The sequence below is a fragment of the Centropristis striata genome, chromosome 10, assembly GCF_030273125.1.
Source record: "Centropristis striata isolate RG_2023a ecotype Rhode Island chromosome 10, C.striata_1.0, whole genome shotgun sequence".
Taxonomy (NCBI): Eukaryota; Metazoa; Chordata; class Actinopteri; order Perciformes; family Serranidae; genus Centropristis; species Centropristis striata.
Window position 1 is genome coordinate 22,562,659 of NC_081526.1, and position 21,660 is coordinate 22,584,318.

Here is a 21,660-nt window from a genome sequence, read left to right on the forward strand (position 1 = left end):
AACAGCAACTTAAATAAATAAAGCACCATTGTTTTCAGAGCAGCGAAGAAGAACTGTGCCAGAGCTTAACAGAGCGAACCAGTAAATAGATAACCAATTCATTAAATGACATGGTATCGGATCAGTGCCCGGACTCAGTACTCGCCCATACCGATGCCAGCATTTTCAGCAGTATCTGAGCTATTTCCGATACTGGTATCAGAATCGAAACAGCTCTAATGGCAGGTCTACTTTGTTGTGAAGAAATAACTCTTTCTGGCATGACTAAACTGTCCAAGCAAACTCGAAGCAAGATGAAAGGCTAGACTAAAACAGCTCTATATTACTAATCTAGTTTTCTAACAGAAAACCTCAGAATAAGCACTACAATGTTACATCTGAAAAGATTAGCTCAGGAATTAGTAATTAACTTCAGTGTTTTTTTGCAAAGCTAACTAATCAGAGTCCTTTTCAGGGGCCCACCGAAGCAGTTCTTCTCATCCCGTCATCATGAAGTATTAAAACATTTTCTCCTGTAGTCACTGGCTTTTATGGGATGGGTTATTAATGACTGCTGCGGTTGTCATTAGACTGTTCCGGCAGCAGGAACTGCTTACCACCTAAGTTGACACGTTTGACAAATCGGCTAAGTCGCCTCCCAGTGTGATGACACTTTTTAAGGATGTTTGCACCACATTTTAATCTAATGGGGAGGCCAGCCCACTATGATGAATATGAAATGTACTGTACAGAAACGTTTCTCCCTCTCTTGTTCTTCTTCGATGAGTCCCCATAGCTGGATAATGGCCCTTGCTAATGATGAGCCCCCTTGCTCACCCACTCACTCCTGTTTCTGCTTCAATTGCTACTAATGTCTTCCTCTATACCTTTCCTCCCACTCGCTGCTGCACCACCTTTCTTAAATGCCCAAAAGATGGCACTCCTGGTAAAAGCGATGGTAAGACTTGTGTCTGTGTATGTGTGTGTGGCCGTGCATCTTGCACAGAACACATGAAAGTGAAGCTGTTTCAGTGTGTCTTTCTGTCAGCTGTCACACACGTTTACATCCTTTCTCTCTTCATCTGTGCCCTCTTTTCCTCTCTTTATCCCCCCAAGTGGTCGTCAGTCATGTGGAACTGCATGGACTGTGTGCATGGATTTCCTCCCACTGTAACCCTAACAACTGTGTCCATCATCTCTTGTTACTTACACAGCGATCCAGTCCAGCGTTACTAGTTCATACTGTAGGCTTGGTAATAGGAATCAAGTTTTTTTTCTTCTTCTTTATTTTGTGTTTTTTGGTTTCCTATTTCACAGAAATGGATGTGATCAGGGTTGCCTATTGTAGTCTAAGCATAGGACTGTTCTGCTGTGTACACAATGTGGCATGACATTTAGAAACATACCATCTGTTTTGTGATATCATAGGTTTCATAATATACATTTTTTCTCTTAGTCACCTTCAAATGTATCTCTGTAAACAGATCCTTGCATATGAATGCAGCATCTGTAGGCAACGGTACTATTTTGATATCAGAAGCATTCTCCTTTCCGTTTTTAGTCCCAGTAGATTTGGCCCATCATGTTTGAGCGGGCTTTGGATGCATGCAGTCTGTGTGGAGAGAACAGAACACATAGGCCAAATTATTAGAATCCACTATCATCTGATGACGATTTAGCTTTTCATCAGCTTTAAAAAAAAAAAAAAAAGTAATTGCATTTAAATGATTATAGAGATGAGTCATTTTTCAACTCCAACTCCATTCTCTTGCTCAAGTGGCTGAGAAAAGACGAAGTTTGGGCTTGGATATCTGCTGGTTACACCAGAGCTCCTAAAATATTGGCCATTGCTCCCAGAGGATCAATTGTTAGGCCGATGGCTGATGGGTTCCAAGGCTGCACACAAGTCAGATTAGCTAGTTGTCCATTTTTTTGGATCTAGACAAAAAAAAAGCTTGTACACAACGTCTACTGGAGAGAAAACGCTCTGAAGCAAATTTAACAGAGTAAAGGATCCCCCTTAAGGAAACTTTTATTTTTTGCTTGTTGTGTAATTTGTGTTATCACAGTCAAATTGTTCCAGGCACAGTTATTGACACATTGTGTAACAGGTCACTATAGGTGGAAATGGAGGTAAGATGGCTTCTGCCCCCAGCTTATCATAAAATCCTCCAATGGACTCGCTGGTCACATCTCACATTTTATAACAGAGCTCATAACAACTGATAATAACATTATTTTTGGCCAGCATGTGTGAACTACACTGGCGTTCAAAAGTTTGGATTCAGTTTTTATAATGATACAATGATTATAATGATACAAACAGTATAATTCAGACACCAAATGTATTATTTCGATTTCTTCTATTTCTTATGAAATATTAGAATCTTTGTCTCTTTCTGCTCTTGTAGTTCTCAGTGTGGTTGAACCATTGTACAGCATCTTGTTCTCCATGTACAAAACAAACCCTTCACACAAATTAGCATCTGTTTGTATGGAGGACTGTCTACAACCTAAAGTCATGAATCGCTGCAATCTGACAGTACAGAATTAAGCTTTTTTGAACAGCTTTGTATGGTTAACCAAAATTCAGTTATCACAACAAATTGCCTGTATTTATGTTAAAAGGGCTGTCAGATGCTGAGGTGTGTGAAACATCCATAGACCCGTTGGTTCGTGGCCCGTTGGAAGCATTGAGTTAAGCGTTACACTCATCGCCGTCTTGTGTCGCCATCTTGTTTCCGATACGGGGAGCAGACCGTGTCTGGACTGTAGAGGAGCGAGATATTTGATATTTGTCTGTCTTTCTCCAGACCTGCCTCAAAAAGTTTGCCAAGATTTCTCATGGTTTGTTTCACACATTAAGGCCAAACCTCACAAGTCACAATTTTCTGTGGCTGCATGTCTTTTGTGTCTTATCTGGCACTAGAATAACTGTGCTTCCAAGGCAAACCTCAAACATCTTGATCTCATGTTGCAGGTTAAAAAACAAACACTGAGGATTATTTGCAAATTAAAAGACCCATGTTTGTCTGTTTCAGTCCTGTGTGTTTTCAGGGGGACTCTATCCCTTTATCCAGGTCTTCATTCTGTTTCCCCAGACTTCTTCTTCTCCAGCACCTTTGTCCAGGGTTGGGGTGAACACATTAAAGGTGTTCAATTGGATTAAACTCCTGCTACCTCTCTTCCTTCCCCCCTCTTGCTCCCTCTCTTGTTGTCCAGGTCGTGTTCGTACCAGGAGACAAAGCTCAGGCAGTGTGGGCGGAGCCAGTAGCTCAGTGGTGGACAGTAGGGGGCGCAGCCGGGCCAAAGTTGTCTCTCAGTCCCAGCGTATGTATATACACCACACACAGGCTCCCATATGGTGAAGTTGAATTGAAATCAGTATTTTTTCAATCACATTGTGCACATTCAGCATTACACAGCTGTGTGTGTACTGCATACCAATCTGTCTCATTTTCCAGTATGATCTGTGTGTGCAATGGCATTGAGATCATACTAGATGTTTTGCTGCTCCTTGTATGTGTGTGTACTGTTTCTCATGCCAGCAGCACCCTGAAAAAAACTTCCAGTCACTCACAGTTATTGCCAATTTGTGCAAGTGTGCCTACATGCATGCACAATATATACACTGCAAAAAAGGTGTGTCTAAAAACAAGATAAAAACACTAAATCTGAGGGAAATGATCTTGCTGCATGGACAGATAATTTCACTTGACAAGATGTCTTAAATTAAGATTATTAAATCTACAAATAAGCATGTTGAACACTTGCTTGATAAATGTTCTAACACTTCTAAATCTAAAGTTTTTTTTTAACTTGGTAAGAAACAAATAATTGTCAGTGCACTCTGCTCGGGCCAGTTCATCGCTGCTTGCAACTTTAATTTATCTTGTTTTAAGAGTTTTTATTTTTATTTTAAGCGTTCAACATGCTTATTTCTAGATTTAATAATCTTAATTTAAGAAATCTTGTCAAGTGAAATTATCTTTCCATGCAGCAAGATCATTTCCCTCAGATTTAGTGTTTTTATCTTGTTTTTAGACAGTTTCTTTTTTGCAGTGTATCTATATATCCTTTGATCTGTCAGTAATCAGAACACAGCTAACATGTTCATAGCTGCCTGTGCCCAGTGCATGCTGGGGAAATGTAATAAACATAACCCCTTCTGTCTCATTTTGATCGTTCTCCACCCTGTCCTGCCTATTGCTTCCATCACCCAGGATCCAGATCAGCCAATCCCATCAATGGTAAGGCCTCAGCTTCATCCAATCATAAGCCAGGCGGCTCATCCCAAAGCAACGCCCCCCTAGCAAACTCAGCTTTGCACGCCTTTCTTTTAGCTTATGTTTGTTTCATCATGTACGCAAGTAGCATGCTCCACTTATCACATTCACATTTTTATGATTATAGTTTATGGAGCTGTTTGGAGTCAGATATGTTTGCCGTCAGCCATTTTTGGTCTTGTTGTTTTTGTTTTCACTGTTGAAGTGTTGTATGTTCCCACTGGTGACTGGTGCCACAGTAAATGTTATTTAGAACATGGGTCCAACCCTCTTACCCTGTGTGTGTGTGTGGGTGTGTGTGTGTGTGTGTGTGTGTGTGTGTCAACATCTTTATTTGTGTATTCAGACTCTGGTTTAATTTACTGTGACTTTTTCTTTCAACTTCTGTGTCCTCATTAAAATGTTGTTGTAAAGCATTCACCTGAGAGGCACATGATAGAAACAGTTCAGGTAATCCAACTTCTTCGTCTGATTTAAATAGTTTTTCCATCAAAGAACAGGTGAAAATGGTTTTGTCAGGATTGTATTTTAATTTTGTGTGAAAACAGGCCGAAACCAATTTGGCTGGTAAATTTAAAATTATTTTCATCAGGATCATTTTTCTAAAGCCCCTTTTACCAAGCCTCTTACAATCTGAACAAGTAAGACGATGCAAGTTTACAGTGAGCATACACCATGACCCAAATATGCAATATATGTACCTTCACACATTCGTGCGAGTCAAAAAATTTCAACTTGAGCAAAAAAATTGCATGACGCCGTGTCACATCATAAAAGCATTCATGTTTTCGTGCAGGTGAGTTTTAATTTCTCTGTGCATTCTGAACACAAGGTACATAGTGTTAGCAAGGTATGCAACATTACTGTAATGTATTTCTCTTTGCAAGAAATGTTTTAAAAAATAAAGCTGTTTTATGAATAAAGGAACAATTTAAGGAAATAGTATCCTGAAAACCTTCAGTCATGAAGACAGAAGAGAAATTATTTTAATCAGACTTAGAAAATGGATCACCAGCATTTTTCTTCTCACTTCCTTCCTCAGGGCTTTCGTTAATCTAACCAAATACATGAAATACATGACATAGGTTTATACTTCACACTGAGATGATTAAAGAAGAGACTGAGAAGAGATCAAAATATGTTACAGTGCCTTGCAAAAGCATTCATACCCCTTTCACCCTTGTTGCTTTTACACATGAAATCATGGTCAATATAATTTGGCCTTTTGAAAAAGAATTTGGAAAAAAACCCCTCTTTAAAGGGTATTAATTAAAGGGTATGAATATATATGCAATCTTTTATTTTACCTTATAGATTTTTAATTAATTGATACTAATTTGTAAAAATCTGTTTTCACTTTGATATTAACCCTGTAAAACCCAAATATAGAAAAACGCAAAAAAAAAATTTCAACCATTCAGATGTTGTTGTAGGAGGCCTTTGGGAGTGAAAATGGAGTGTTTTCAAAAATGTTATGTTTTAGTAAGTTTTTACGGAAATGTTGTAATATTGCAACATTGGTGTTTTTTTGCAAATTCTTTTTAAAAAGGCCAAATTATATTGACCATGATATCATGTGTAAAAGCAACAAAAGGGTGAAAAATCCAAGGGGGATGAATACTTTTGCAAGGCACTGTAGGTTGCTTTTTATGTTGCTGCACTGTCCACAGCATTTGGTCTGTTAACACAGGGCTTGTGTGTTGTGAGATTTGATCAAGCATGTTCTTAAAGGATGTACCACTCCCTTTAGCTAACCCCAACCAGTGTCTCAGCCGCTCCGAATGTTATCTAAACACAACAATTTTGGCTTTCTTGTGCTCCTCTGTCCCAACAGCTGGCAGTCGCTCCAGTTCCCCAGGCAAGCTGCTTGGCCACGGCAGCTACGGCCGGATCCCTCGAGCCACGGTGTCCGCTGCCACCACGCCAGCAGACAAGCGCAGCAGGATCCCTCGCAGCCAGGGCTGCAGCCGCGAGACCAGCCCCAGCCGACTGGGCCTCGGTAAGGCCACGATTCAGACATGTTTATCTTTAGTAACAAGCTGCTGTAGTTCTGCGGGACTGCTGTCTATGTGGTCTGGAAGAATGAATTTCTGTGACTTGACTTAACTATACCACAAGTTCAAGTTCAAGTTACTTTATTTGTACCCAGAGGTAGATTTTGTTTGCAGTATAGAGTCCTCATACACACACACAAAAGAGGCACATATCACGCATCATTCAATTTAAGACAGTGGGGGTAAGAAATGGCAATTTAAATAAAAAATTAAATACAAAAAAAAAAAAAAAGTTAAAGTCAAAAGTTCTTACAAGTCCAGACTATACTTAGATATTGATGTGAACTAAAATACGAAAAGCAAAAAATAAAATTAAAATAAAATAAAACTTGTTTAGGTTGTAAAAACGTAGATAAAGGTTAAAATGTATATATAGAAATAGTAAATACATACATAAAAGCAACAATAAATAAACACCTGTGCAAACATACTTTGTTAAACATACTTGAAAAGTTAAATTAAAAGCGTTAAATTACTTGATGCCCCAAATGAAGAATACTGATTGTGTTAGCAATGCATTGTTAATTAAATTAATTGACTCCATCAGCTATATTATTGTGTGTTATAGGAAAAACTGAAATGTGACATGTCAGAGTCTTCCTTTAGAATGTGCAATTATTGCGACAAGACTCTGCAAAAAGTTAAACACTGACTACTCCCATGCCACACATAGTTGACCACACAGGTGTGCTTGTCACCATGCAGCACACATACTGATAAGTGACAAAAACAAGCAAAACTGGACTTTACTATCTTATCTTCCTGATAAAAAGATAGATAGATATAATTTCTGTTTTGTTCTTTGAAACATTGCAGCCCTCACATTTCCTGTACTCAGACAATAGGTACTGCACATGGAAGCACAGATTGTTTTTATCCATCACAAAGCATTGTTGGTTTCTTACTTGAACAGGCTGGCAGATGACAAAGACAATAGTTTATCTTCTGCTTGTTTTTAACGTGAAACTGAGATTGAAACCATAGAGTATAAAATAAATGGCAATTACAACTTCCTGGTCCTGGTGATTTTGCAGGCTGATTTAAATTGTTTGTTGTGCAATTTTATACACAGAAGTTGAACTATTTTTTGGCATGTGCCACTGAGCCACTTTCATAAGAATTAAGAGGGCTCCAACCCTGTATCCAGGTATACGTCCATGGTTTTGAAGCCTCAAGTTTGCCAGAAGTGACCATATTATTACGAGACAGCTTGAGCTTGAGAGCTAGTGAGGGTAGCAAATGATGGATTCACATTTACTATGATATTAATTGGAAAGCTATTGTGGCTAGCAAAAAATAGGTATGAAAAACAATTCCACTCACTGGAAAAAAAACTGGACTCCTTAGAGTGTCTTTTAGTACAACCAAACACTGAACAAGACATTTTTTTACTTTCATGAACTATATATATATAATGGCATGGCGTTCAGGAAATTAATCTTTGAATATATTGAATGAATTCTTGAATATATTGAATGAAACTTTGAATATATTGAATTAAGCTTGAATATATTGAATGAATTCTTGAATATATGGAATCAATTCTTGAATATATGGAATTAATTCTTGAATATATGGAATCAATTCTTGAATATATGGAATGAAACTTTGAATATATTGAAGGAAACTTTGAACACACACACACACACACACACACACACACACACACATCTAGTATAAAGGTCACTCATTTCACTTGACCCTCTATAAAATCAGACCCGTTGAGTCGCCCCCTGCTATCCATTCAAAATAATTCCGGTTTAAGGCACTTTTGCATTGGCTTCACTTTTCAGATCTGTGTCCATTTCTTTTATATAGTCTATATTTAAAACTCTAGAGACAGTGTGTTCCTGTTAAGTAGAAAATGAATGATTTCTGTTTGGTAGTCAATATCTTTTGGGTTGAACAGGATGGTTGGCTGGCCTTGGACAGAAACCAAATAACATTTGACTATGTAACAGTGCAGATCCCAGCATTTGGTGTAGATTCCAGGCAGAGTCAAGCATCCTTCTCCTCATTTGTCAGGGTTGGACTGATGTCTTCTGTAATGGACTGGCTGCTTGTTCTATATTTTTAGTGCCATTAGAAAGTTGTTTCAATAAGAGTAAATGTTGAATGTTACTGTTCATTTTTGTTTTTATTTTATTTCTTTATTTATCTCGTGAATTTTGTTAAGAGAGGGATTTTGTTCATGTTTTTATTACTATTTGATGTATTACTTTCTTAAAAGTTAAAAGCTTATCCTTTTCTAATGTACAGTTCTTATTGTTGTCACACATTAACAGATGCTTGAATTGCTTGAGTGTCCAGACTATCTAACCTTTACTAGCAGTACGCCGTTTGATCACTCACTCACCCAGCATTCTGCATTCACTGCTTCTGACTCTTTCTTCTCTCTTCGCTTTCATTTCTTCTTCTTCTTTTGTATTTGGAGGACCAGAGCTCCTCGATGATGATGTCACTTAATTGATCGTGTATTTGTTCACAAAAAAAAGAAATTATCCAAATGGGATAGCTATAAAATTAACTGAGAACATTTTCCTGTTGGATATTTGATGATGTTGTCCCTTGCATTTAGGTGAAAATGTCAAATTGATGCACACAATGGGCCTCATGGAAAAACCCACTTGTATCAACAGATTTGTACTTGAGAGGCTTTTTTTAGCAACATTTTAGCAACATGAGCAAAGTTCTAAAAAAAAAAAAAAAAAAGCAGTTGCCAGTTTGTTGTTTCATGTAGGACTTTGTTGGATCTCATGAATATTGCAACCTGGAGTTAAAGTACAGTCTGCAGTACTTTATACTTCTTCTTTCATAACCTCTACCCCTCTTCTTTTCCTCATGTCTGACTCTTACGCCCACATTCCCTCATGAATGACAATCCCACCTAACTTGTTGTCCTAACAGCCAGCCTGTGTGGTAAAGCTCTTCTTCCTGCTGCTCTTCCCTACCGCACGCTAGGCCGGAGCCGCATTCCCCGTCCCAGCATGAGTCAGGGCTGCAGTCGCGACACCAGTCGCGAGAGCAGCCGCGACACCAGCCCCGCTCGGGGCTTCACTCCTCTGGGTGAGTACTACTCAACTAATAGCTGCGCGCACTTGCTCTCCCAGCAAGTGTCCCACACTGAGAATCTCATACGAACCCTCTGTTGTTGGTGTTCTTTGTAGTCTCATTCTGCCTCTGCTTGTCTTTCTCAATGCATGCTCCAATTGTGTCTTTCTGAGGGAATATTACTGTTCTGTGTCCAGTGTCTTTTCTGGTATTGGTAAGATGGTACAATCTTAAAATGTACCTTCTTTGTTCTGAACAGTTTAAGTACTTCTCAATTAATCCTTGTACAAATGTGATTTTGAATATAAGCACCATCATGTGTAATACCTCACCATATACTCCAAAATAATAACAGGGCTCAGGATTTTAGCTCCTCCCAACCTCCACATCCTCTAACTGTACAGGTAGAGGAACCTGGGGCGACAGAGCCTTTTCTATCGCTGCCCCCTCCCTCTGGAACTCTCTCCCTAAAAACTTCAGAGACTGCTCAGATCCATCCATATTCAAAAAACTCCTCAAAACTCACCTGTTCAGAACTGCTTTTAATGTGTGAACTTTGTTGTTCATTTAATTGTTTGTTTTATCTTTAACTGTATTTTAACTGTTTTAACAGTAAAGCGTCTTTGTGTACCCTGAAAAGTGCTCTTTAAATAAAATGTATTGTTATTATTATTAAAGTAAACTTCACAAATTTTAAATTTTAGCTCATCTTGTAACAATAATGCCAAACAATCAAAACAATTTCAGCTGGTCCACAACTGGGTCCATATCAGGGTTTTCATGATAAAAGATGGTATCTGTCCACATATCCTGGAAGATTTCAATTTCTCAGACATAATGAAGAAATTCTGCACTAATATTATCTGTGTTTACACACAACTGGAGCCACAAACCATTAGCCCCAGCCCGCCCCCGGACTTTTAGAATCATCCTAGGTGTGCACCGCCACGGGCTGAGAAGTTTAAAAATATCTTTGAATCATTATGAATCTGTGGCAGAACACACGGTGATAGCTGCCTATCTGGCTAATAACAGCATGCCATGCTGCTGCTGAATTAAAATCCTATAACTGTACAGCTTATTTTCACTGGAGCGATTAAAATATGTTCTTTTTCCCGTACAAAAACTGGTCATTACTGGATAATGAAAACTTGAGCTGATACAATATAAAATTTTAATTTAAAAGACAACTACTAAATAACAGCAAGGAAAACATATTAAAAATGTAACTGCTGAAACTCTGAGAGCTTGTCACAATAATATTAATGTTGAAGTGGGGCATTGGCCTAAGGAACAGTTGGTGCTACAGTGACTCACTAACGCCTCTTTAGGAACAAGTGGTATTACAAGCCGGGGCTAGCAGCAAGCTAAATTCACTAAATATCTTTACAATACATAGACATTTGGTGGTCAAGGGTCAGGGTCACTGCACATGACTTTACATTAGGTGTAGGTGGTATCCCTTTTTTCATATTGCTGACTTCTCCGCCAGGAGTGGAGAAGCCATTACACACCATGTCAGGGCTGTAGAGCCAACTTGATGAGCTGCTAGCATAGCATAAGTTAACTGTTTCTTGGTTGTTGTTTTTGTTGTTTCTGTTGACAGTCAGTATAAAATATGTGTTGTTTTTTTTACTGTGCAGACTTATGTGTTCTGTATTTTATGTTAAAACAGTAACATGCATATTGTTTTACTCTTTATTGTTGGACTTGTTGTTGTAATGAGGGACAAAGTAGGAACGCAGTCAGTCACCCCTGACTATTCTCTACTGCAGCTATTCTCAACCTTGTGGTCCCGACCCCAATTGGGGTCGCGAGATGATTTCTGGGGGTCGCCAAATCATTTTGGAAGTCAGCTCTGTCTCCACTGTGTTAAAGTGTTCATGTGTTAATGTGTTTTTGTCATTTTGTGTCTTTTTTTTGTCATTTTGTGTTTGTTTTTTTGGTCATTTTGTGTCTTTTTTGGTCATTTTGTGATCGATTTGTGTCTTTTGGGTAATTTTTCCCCCTCTTTTTTGGTCATTTTGTGGTCAATTTGTGTCTTTTGGGTCATTTTTCCCCCTCTTTTTTGGTCATTTTGTGTCTTTTTTGGTCAATTTGTGTCTATTTGTGGTAATTTTTTGTCATTTTGTGTCTTTTTTTGATCATTTTGTGGTCGATTTGATTCTTTTTTGGGTAATTTTGTGCCTTTTCTGACAAATCCCAAAGTAGCAAGTTATTACTTTCCAAGGAGTCTCTGGCTTGAAGCTGACTGTTACACACTCAGGAGGTCAGAATGGACCTTTAAACTTATAGCAAAGGACTTAGATTAAAACTAACAATAAAATATAAAAAAATATATAAATGCACAAACACAGATGTTTTAGTTGTTTCCTGCTTCATTATTTGTCCAAAATTCGTCATATCAACTGAGTTGTCTGATCTGAACTGTGAGATTGTGTTCAGTGAGCGGGGATTGTGGACAACATGCATGTTGAATTGGGGGTCGCGACTCAAAAAGGTTGAGAACTACTGCTCTACTGTATCCTGCTGCTCCATATGATAGTTGGCGACTCTGTGAAGGCTACATCGTAATGACTTTTAATATAAGCAAGGAGTGATCTTGAATGTTAAATGAGTATGTTGTTACTAATCCTAGTAATAACCAGGCCAATAGTTTCTACTGTCAGCGCAGATGAGTCTTACCTTCGAGATTGCTGTTAACATGTCGTGTGTCACTAACCCCCTGGTCCGGATGTTGCCCACCTCTCCTGTCCCCTGCAGCCTCCCGACGTCACTCCCGTTCAACCAGCGCTCTCTCCACAGCCGACCCCCACAGCCAGTCAGGTGACCTGCATGCCCAGACCTCCCAAGCCCCACCACTATCTCTCGCTTCCCCCACCAACTTCCCTATCTTAGAGGCAAAAATGCCCACAAAATCAGCATGTCTCTGTGACTGTGTTAAGTGATGTGTTAATTTATCTTCCCTCCAGAGTATTTGAGCATTTTATTCAGTATTTTAGCAAACAGGAAAGTTTAGAATGGACAGGTTGTATTTTTTGAGCATGTAAAGTGAGCCATTATGTTTTTTACTTTCTCTTTAATCACCATAGTTTTATCTTTTTTAATTTAAGGAGTAATTTTTGTGGAATTGTGATCTATAGTCTGATATATGCTGACTCAGCCTAGCGTCATTTGTTGTAATTTGCCACGTCATCCACTTAACATCATGTGAATTGTGTCTCTGTTTTAATTTTTCTAATAAAAGCTCATATTTGTGTTTTTTCCTCTTTGGTGCATTGCTGGGGCTCATCTTTCTACCCAAGGGCTTGGTCATCCTCCATTTGTGTTGTTTATTTTACTTTAGCTGATTGGAAACTTGAGAATATTTTTTTTTTGGTGATCTATTCAGCTCATTCATTTACAGTATGTTGCTTTACATGCAAATGTGTTCGAAACAAACAGGAGCTTCAGTAAGAAAGCACCTGTTAATTTTGTCCATTTAGGTAAGTTATAGTGGCCACCTTTATTTTATTACATAGCTTCATAGCTTCTTTCTTTACCTTTTTCTTCTTCCTGTCTAGACCGATATGGTTTGATCCACCAAGCAAGGATCTCTGCATCAGTCAACGCCATGAGGGTCCTTAACACCGGCACTGAGGTGGAGGCTGCAGTTGCTGATGCTCTGGTAAGCTGTTGTGGCATAGTTTTCTTTATAAACATGTGTTAATAAGTGTCTTGTTAAAACAAGCACTAGGGAAATTTTTCATGCAAACATTTTTGATAGAATTAGTTGATGCAAAGTTGGTAAATGGTAAAAGTTGGGTGTCAGTACAAAAGTGCCCTCTACCTTCCAGCTGGTACGAGCTACCTGCAGATCTGGATGGTATTAAAAGGTCTTAAATTAAATTGACTTGCACACTTGCAAACTAAAATTGGGATTATTTTGACAGTGGATTCACGACTCAACAGGTAGTTGACAAAATATATTGTCTTTTTATAGTTTTCAATTGAATATACTGTATGTAAAAAGGATTAGCAAATTATTGCATTCTGTTTTATTCACATTTTACTAAAAAAATTTGTAATTGGGGTGTAGAAAAGGAATGATGCTCATACAGAATACTCCAATGGTTTGAATATCATAAAGATGTCTATGTGTTCCTTTATTGTGACCTTTATTGACATGTGAAATGTCTAGTTTTGTCCTAGAAGGACTGAACAACTGTACTTGTTCTTTGTTCCCTCTTTAAACCTTCCCTCTCTCATCTTTCCCTCTTGGTTGTTTGTTACCATTTCAGCTATTAGGAGACTCCAGAAACAAGGTAGCTTGTCCTTTTACAATCTGTTCATACATCTATGCCATCACGCACTAATCAAGTTGAGAAAGCAGTAATGCAGCTTGTCTAAATATATTGGCTCATGACACCCCTCCAACCCCAACCCCATTTTGATTTTTTTTTGGGGGGGGATTGAATTTTTCCTTGAATGTTTACGTCCATCGCATCCCAGTTTTGTGTATCTACAGTATAGCACCCAGCTTTTTTTTTTTTCAAAATTGTGGTATTATTGTTTTGAACATATTTTTTTGGTACATTATTCATACATGTTTATTTTTCCAAAAGTCTATGAGATTAACCCATAAGAACCCAGACCTATTTATCTTTGAAGGAAAATGATGGGGGATATACCACAGACCAAGTGGACCACATATAACACATTTATGATGTTTAAAAAAATTAAAAAAATACTACCCTTAAATGTCAACCATCTGTGATGTGACATATACGCTACATTGGCCGTTCATGGAATTTATGTTTATGATATTTCTTATTTTAAAATAAATAAACTCGACACCTTTTCTGCTTACAGAGACACAAATACACATTTTTCTTTGCATCTCCACAACATATATCTAAAGGATAGGTAAGGATACAGGATAGGTAAGATTATTTTTTGTTTATATTTTGTCGAATGTACTTTAAATTGAACAGCAGAGCATATATATTAATTTAAAATAATTGAAACAGTGAAAATAATTGAGTGGCCTATTACCATTTTTGTTATTGTGACACATACGTCACATCAGGTTTTCGATTTTTAGGTTTTTGTTACTTGTTTTATATTAATTAAATAAATATGGTCAAAACAGGTTAAATGCAATACAGCACATTAACGGATTAATTGTGAAATGGGTTTAAACTTAGTAATAAAAAATAAGCTTTTTGAAATTAACTACTTTTTCACATTTTTGTGTCCAGTCACACCCACATTTTGGAGAAGTCACTTCTTGTCACAGTTACACAGTCTTGCTTAGGGACTTAATGAGTTAAGGTGAAACAAAGCTGAATATGGGAGATTCTAGATCATTTAAAGTGTTTGTTACATGTGTGTCACCATGGGTTCTTATGGGTTAAATATGCTCTACAGGCAGAAGTTTCTCCACTGCATTGCATTTGTAGTCAAGATCTTTTACTTACTCATGGCACTGCTTGACTTGCTTTCGATGTTGATTGACCCAAAACAAATGGTGGTTTAATTTTCAACCAAGACATTATAACCCAACTGTGTATGTATTAAATTATCCTTTGAACTTTAAAGCCACATCTGCAGAAAAAACAACAACATGACAATTGCATGGCTCCCTGATGCAACTGGCGACCTTGATTCAAAGATATTCAACTTGTGGCTGAGATTATTTGCCTAAGCACTTTTCCTGCAGAGCTTGGATAACATGTGGGTATCATAATGTGGGTCTCACATTTCCTTCATGCTCTTCTTCCTCCCACAGAGGAAGCCGTTGAGGCGGAGGTACGAATCACCAGGGATGTACTCTGATGACGACGCCAATAGTGATGCGTCCAGTGCCTGCTCAGAGCGCTCATATAGCTCGAGGAACGGTGGTATCCCTCATTACCTGCGGCAAACTGAGGACGTGGCAGAGGTCCTGAACCACTGCGCCAGCTCCAACTGGTCTGAGAGGAAGGAGGGCCTGCTGGGCCTGCAGAATCTCCTCAAGAGCCAGCGAATACTGAGGTGGGGCTAGGCTCATGGATAAGGTGTCAAACAGTGCCAGAGTGGAAATGTGACCTTTGGTACTATGTCCAGCTCACTCAAGTGTGACCAAATCCCATAACTGTGTGTCACTGCCTTAACAGTAAAATGAGATGTTAATGTGTAATGGCTCTGAATTGTATTATAGGACAATATGCATGCAGCAATCTGTAGATGGCAACATGATCAGGATTTTTGATTGTGTTCAGATACTATTTCAAGGCACAAGGATATAAAAGCAGATATGGTTCAAGTCAAGTTCCTTTATTTGTACCCAGAGGTAGATTTTGTTTGCTGTATAGAGTCCTCATACACGCACAAAAGAGGCACATATCACACATCATTCAACGACAGTGGGAGTTAAGAAATGGCAAGTTAAATACAAATGAAATAAAATTGAATTAAAAATGTAAAAAGTTAAAACTTCTTTCAGCTTCAGACTATACTTAGATATTGATGTGAACTAAAATACGAATAGCAAAAAAAGAAGACAGCAAAATAAAATAAAACTTGTTTAGGTTTTAAAAACGTGGATAAAAGTTGATTATCTTTGTATTGACAAAATCCAAAATTTGGTGGCAGTAGGAAAGAGTGTCTCTGCTGTGAAGGCCTTTTCACCCTGGGGGCCTGATGGGTGAATGATGATACTCTTCTGTGAATATTTCATAGCAAAATTTTTCATATCAGCAGCGATGCAAATGTGCATAATTTGCAACACTTGTTCAATAAAAGTTTCTAATAAATTTGCACAGACAGAGGACCAATTATAAGGATACTATTGCCCTGAGCAGCATCTGTCTGTCTGTCTGAGGTCAGCTGTTGTATAACCAAAGCTACTGTAAGCTGTTTTATTGAGTTTTCATCAAATGTGTTGTGCAATGAGTTTCCAGTGGTAAATGGGTACTCGGTGCATTTGTCTAGGGCATTTATTGTGAAAGGTAAGAATGGCATGCATGGATTAGGTATGCTCTGACTTTGTTAAGGTTGAGTCCTGAAATAGCCTTGTTATGGGTCCGCCCAGAGATCTCTGGGACAAAGATAAAAACACAAATGTTGTACATGACTCAGTCCAGCTCATTGACTTGTTAGAAAGCCGAAACAGCCATAATTAGATGGCAGTTGAAATAAAAAGAGAAGCACAATCAGGAGCTAAAGTAGGAATACATTAAATCAAGCATCGTATACAATTTATATATATATATATATATATATATATAATAATTATTATTATTATTATTATTATTATTATTTAGGTTAAGGTATATTCTTAAAAATGTTCAAGGATGGAAAATACACGCATCTGCCACTTTAGGTGAAGTGTGTACTAATAAAGCGGTGTGGTCTTCTGCTGCTGTAGCCCATTTGCTTCAAGGCTGGATGTGTTGTGTGTTCAGAGATGCTCTTCTCCAGACCAGTGCTTATTTGAGTTGCTGTTGCCTTTCTATTATCTCAAACCAGTCTGACCATTCTCCTCTGACCTCTGGCATCAACAAGGCATCAAGGCTCACTGAATATTTTCTCTTTTTTTAAACCATTCTCCTTAAATCGTAGAGATGGTTGTGTGTGATCAGCAGTTTGTGAAATACTCAGATCAGCCCGTCTGGCACCAACAACGTGCCACGTTCAAAGTCACTTAAATCATCTTTCTTCCTCATTCTGATGCTCGCTTTGAACTGCAGCAGCTCGTCTTCACCATGTCTTCATGTCTAAATGCACTTAGTTGCTGCCATGTGATTGGCTGATTAGATATTTGTGCTAACGAGCAGTTGAACAGGTGTACATAATGTGGCTGGTTAGTGTATAACAGAGACTGTGGAGAGAATGGAACATTTGTCTTAGAATATATGTGATTTAAACCTGGCCAGCTCTATTAACTTCCTGGTGTCTTCTGTTGACTGCAGCCGAGTGGAGCTGAAGAGACTTTGTGAGATCTTCACAAGGATGTTTGCAGATCCACATAGCAAGGTAAAGACAATTGTTTTTTAACTTTAGCACTACAACCCATTATGACTTTAGTTTAAAGGCATGGAATCCTACTTGACACTAATAATGTCTCTTGTTGCATGGTCTGCCTTGCTGTGGATTTAAAAACAGAGAGTAAGTGTGTTTTTATCCATATTACTACAGACATTAACCTAAATCTGTCTCAACACGTGTATTTTTATAAATGTTTGAACTGTTCACACATCTTCAGGTGTTCAGCATGTTCCTGGAGACCCTTGTGGACTTCATCACAGTACACAGGGAGGACCTGCAGGACTGGCTCTTTGTCCTGCTCACTCAGCTGCTGAAGAAGATGGGGGCAGACCTGCTGGGCTCAGTCCAGGCCAAAGTCCAGAAGGCCCTGGATATCACAAGGTCTGAAACACAAGCCATGCATGGCTGTACAGGTCATAGGGAGGGGATAAGAAATACTTTTAAATAAGGGGACATTTTACCCTTTTGGAAATTATTTTTCCATGAATCTCTTTATTTAAACCTTAGTCATTTAGTTAGAGATTTTTTTAGAGAGTTTGTGGTAAAAATAAATGTATCTGTACCAATACCATTTCAATGATTAAGTCATATTTAAAACACAGTAAACAATAAAATGTAAATAAATCAGTGAGTGTGATCACTTGCTAATCCTTTTTGACATACATTCAGTTCAAAACGATACAAATACATTTAATGTTCATACCAATAAATGTAATTGTTTATTGCAAATAAATACTCATTCTGAATTTCACAAATGACTAATTCATTTCAACCTTATTACTGTGCTGGCTGCTGCAATGTCACAAACTAAAGTGTGCTCAGTCATGTTCCAGCATAGGATAGGCAGTCTATTAGCATAGACAAAATTAACTTCTCATTCCATGTTTTTCTCAGGGAGTCGTTCCCATTTGACCAACAGTTTAACATTCTGATGAGGTTCATCGTCGATCAGACTCAGACACCTAATCTAAAGGTAAAGTACAATCAGAGAGACTGACTCTCTTCATAGGCAGGATGATTTTGATTAGTTAGTCTGATTGATGCAAAGACGTGATTGAATGTTTGTTGTGTCTCTAGGTTAAGGTGGCCATTCTGAAGTACATTGAGTCCTTGGCTCGGCAGATGGACCCGACAGACTTTGTCAACTCCAGCGAGACGCGCCTGGCAGTGTCCCGCATCATCACCTGGACCACGGAGCCCAAAAGTTCAGATGTCAGGAAGGTAGGCCATGATTGCTTTGTCCTGTTATTCAACATTGACAACGGAATTTATTTATTTTTTTAAAAAGGGCTGTACCGAAGACGTCGAAACATCATTCATAATCTTGACATTTGAATTCTCCGTCAACAATTGAATGCTGCGCAGCTTTTTTTTTTTTTTTTTGCATGGCTGTTCATTCTGTTTAGACCTGGTATGGAAGTTCATATTATATTATATGTGGAATTAGACTCCAGTAGTGGCTACGTAGGATTGTTTTAGGACAAGTGTGATCCAAACATTTCCAATAACTCCAGAGTTTACAAAAGTAAAAAATGATTGAATTCTTTAATCAATATTTGTCTTTTAAAACGTTCACTGCATTAAAAAAAAAAATGATTGCACTCCCGCTTTCTACACACAAGGAGAAGCTCACAGCTGTATTAAATTACATTTACTAATTTAAACCTAAAAATAAAGCTTCAATTGTTTAAAAAGAAGACTTTCGGTACAGCCCAGTACAATAATTATAATAACAATAATAATAATAATAATAATAAATAGAAAATTTCCTCTGGGGAAATTCTGAAAGGGCCACGGGGGCTACTGTTTATATTGTTAGTAAGATGCATATATAGCACATTCTTGATATTGCTATTTTAGTCTTTATCATTGGAGTGACTCATGAATATTTATTGTGTTTGAGTTTTACGTCCAAATTAGGTGTGATACAGGATAGGCTTTAGCTGTATCTATATTTTCAATCCATTACACTGAGGTATATGCTATATGATGGTATTTGTATTGTGTAAACACCATTACATTTACAAAAATGGGCCAAAAACAGCTTGGTATGTGTTGGCCCTAAATATTCCCAAAAAGGAGCTTAGGTCTTTTTTGTTTTTGCTAGTCCTGCAGTGTTATCCCCACCCCTTGCAGTCGCCATCTGTTCCACCTGTACAGACTGACTTCTGGTGGCGTCTGCTGTGCACTACAATACATCACCTCTGTATTTTTGACAGTATTAATATTCATACTGTCTGGATTTTGAAATACCCTGATATCCAAGATATGTCACTAAAGGAATATCTTATCTTTTTCTGTAATACCATGATGCTGATTAAGCCATAACAGGACATAAGGTTGTTTTAATTCATATGGTGTCATGTTACAGTTCTAAAACCAGGACAAATAGGGCCCACAGTGAATGAAAAAGGACATCAGATACTTCATCAAAGCCAAAAAAAGTCAATTTTTTTTTTTTTTTTTTGCCTTAACTCCAATTAGTATGGACATATAATTATAGTTTAGTATGGCTGAACTTCATATATAGATTATAACATTCCAAGTGGGTGCAAAACTAATTGCTTGGAGAGATGTAAGTTTTATTTGTTTTGGTTTTATTTGTGAGTGTTTATTTGCAGAGCAGATCCGTCATTCCTAAAAGATAAATTTTTTGCTGGACAAATAATAAGATGATTGCATAAGATGACAGCCAGTGGCATCTCGTATACCACTACACTTTTTTTGAATTCTTCAGCCTTGTGTTTGTTTAGCACCAGTTGTAAACTTTGATAATAGGCACTCTTCGTGTGGATGGCCTTGGGTCCACAGCCCATTATCTTCCTCTTGTCTGATGTGCGTCATATGTTCTCCCCCTGTGTCCACTTCTGTTTGTTTTTCCACTGCTGTTCTTCCAAATGAAATCCTCACCAAGTTTCAGATCAGGGCCTGACCTCCCTGCACATTGAATTAGGGCTGCACAATTAATACAATTTTAATCGTGATCACAATTTTGGCATTAACGATTAAACGATTAAATTAACCTGATTGTTGGCGATATTTCCATTTTAAAATGCGGATCTCCTGCATATCTAATCAAGCACTTTCTACACCAGTAGTCCACCAACCACCAGGGGGCAGGGCCATATTCTCCCCTAAAAAAAAGCCTGGTTGCTGATTGGATAGAACACTGAGCAGGATGTGACGTAGTACTCGACGTCACAACAACGCGCCATTGGAGACTCATTCTTACCCTTCTTAACAAGCCGCGGGGCCAGAGGCTCGTTAAGAAGAGTAAGAATGAGTGGAAGCGGCACAGTCATCCTGCAGCAGTCTCTCCCAGCTGCAGAGCCGGAGGGGATGTTAACCCCTTAGCGTCCAATCTGCAAATTGCTAATATGCCAACAGTTAGCTCTCTAGCAGTACAGTGTGTATGTGCTGCTGCTGCAGGAAGTGTTAGCTTAGCGATCTCTGTTTGTTTACAACAAGCACCAGACACTCTGTGCACAAACTAAAAACTGTTCCTATTGTTTGTTCAAAAGTAGTGCAATAAAAATACAAATGTTAACCCTAACATGATGAATAATATGGATTAATAATCGTGATTACAATATTGATCAAAATAATCGTGATTATCATTTTGGCCATAATCGTGCAGCCCTACATTGAATATAATATATCCATGAGGATAGAATAATCATGTCTGCTGCTGAAAGCAATCTTCACTTAAGTTTGCTTTTATGAATACAAACATCCATTATCTGATCCGTATTGGTTTGTGAAAGATTGGTTGTTTGGTAATACATGCATATGGAGGACTTGTGTCATGCTGTAATGCCCATTCTGCCTTGCCACTGTGCCCCAGACCCTTCATAACTGGGTGAGCGAGGAGCTAGCTGGCAGGTCCAGTACTGCAGCCTTACTGTCCACTGAGAGCAACCAGGAAGAAAGGTGTAAGCAGGTAGAGCCCGCTCCAACAGCCAATCACATCATGACACGATAAGCACGTAACGCCCCGCCTGCCTGGTACCCTAACCAACACCTTCAAGACAGTGAACAGTCGAGTCACTCACCTCTACCTTTTACTGTATGCTCGAGCTGTTGTGCTGTAACAACCTAAAAATCACTCTGTGCCTTGCAAATTGATCTCTCACCAAATAGATTAAGCTTGTTGTGCACAAAAGACTCAGGTTTAACCTTGGTATTTTAAATGACAGGAATTGCTTGTTGCTTTATATGAATGGTCTTTGAAGCCAACTTTATTGCTCAACATTGATAGGAATGCTGTTTTTTTACTATGT

The 21,660-nt window shown here is 38.3% G+C and overlaps 1 protein-coding gene across 1 annotated transcript in view; it reads left to right on the forward strand.

Annotated features, from left to right (window-relative positions):
* The window catches only part of clasp1a (cytoplasmic linker associated protein 1a), a 142,005-nt gene that overhangs the window by 98,041 nt on the left and 22,304 nt on the right, over positions 1–21,660 (forward strand). The window contains exons 20-33 of the mRNA XM_059342953.1: positions 914–937; positions 3,202–3,309; positions 4,203–4,229; positions 6,100–6,264; positions 9,227–9,385; positions 12,134–12,196; positions 12,934–13,037; positions 13,651–13,674; positions 15,141–15,385; positions 17,305–17,368; positions 17,498–17,500; positions 17,598–17,761; positions 18,275–18,353; positions 18,458–18,601. Coding sequence (XP_059198936.1) covers positions 914–937; positions 3,202–3,309; positions 4,203–4,229; positions 6,100–6,264; positions 9,227–9,385; positions 12,134–12,196; positions 12,934–13,037; positions 13,651–13,674; positions 15,141–15,385; positions 17,305–17,368; positions 17,498–17,500; positions 17,598–17,761; positions 18,275–18,353; positions 18,458–18,601 — 1,373 coding nt within the window. The remainder of the gene's footprint in view (positions 1–913; positions 938–3,201; positions 3,310–4,202; positions 4,230–6,099; positions 6,265–9,226; positions 9,386–12,133; positions 12,197–12,933; positions 13,038–13,650; positions 13,675–15,140; positions 15,386–17,304; positions 17,369–17,497; positions 17,501–17,597; positions 17,762–18,274; positions 18,354–18,457; positions 18,602–21,660) is intronic.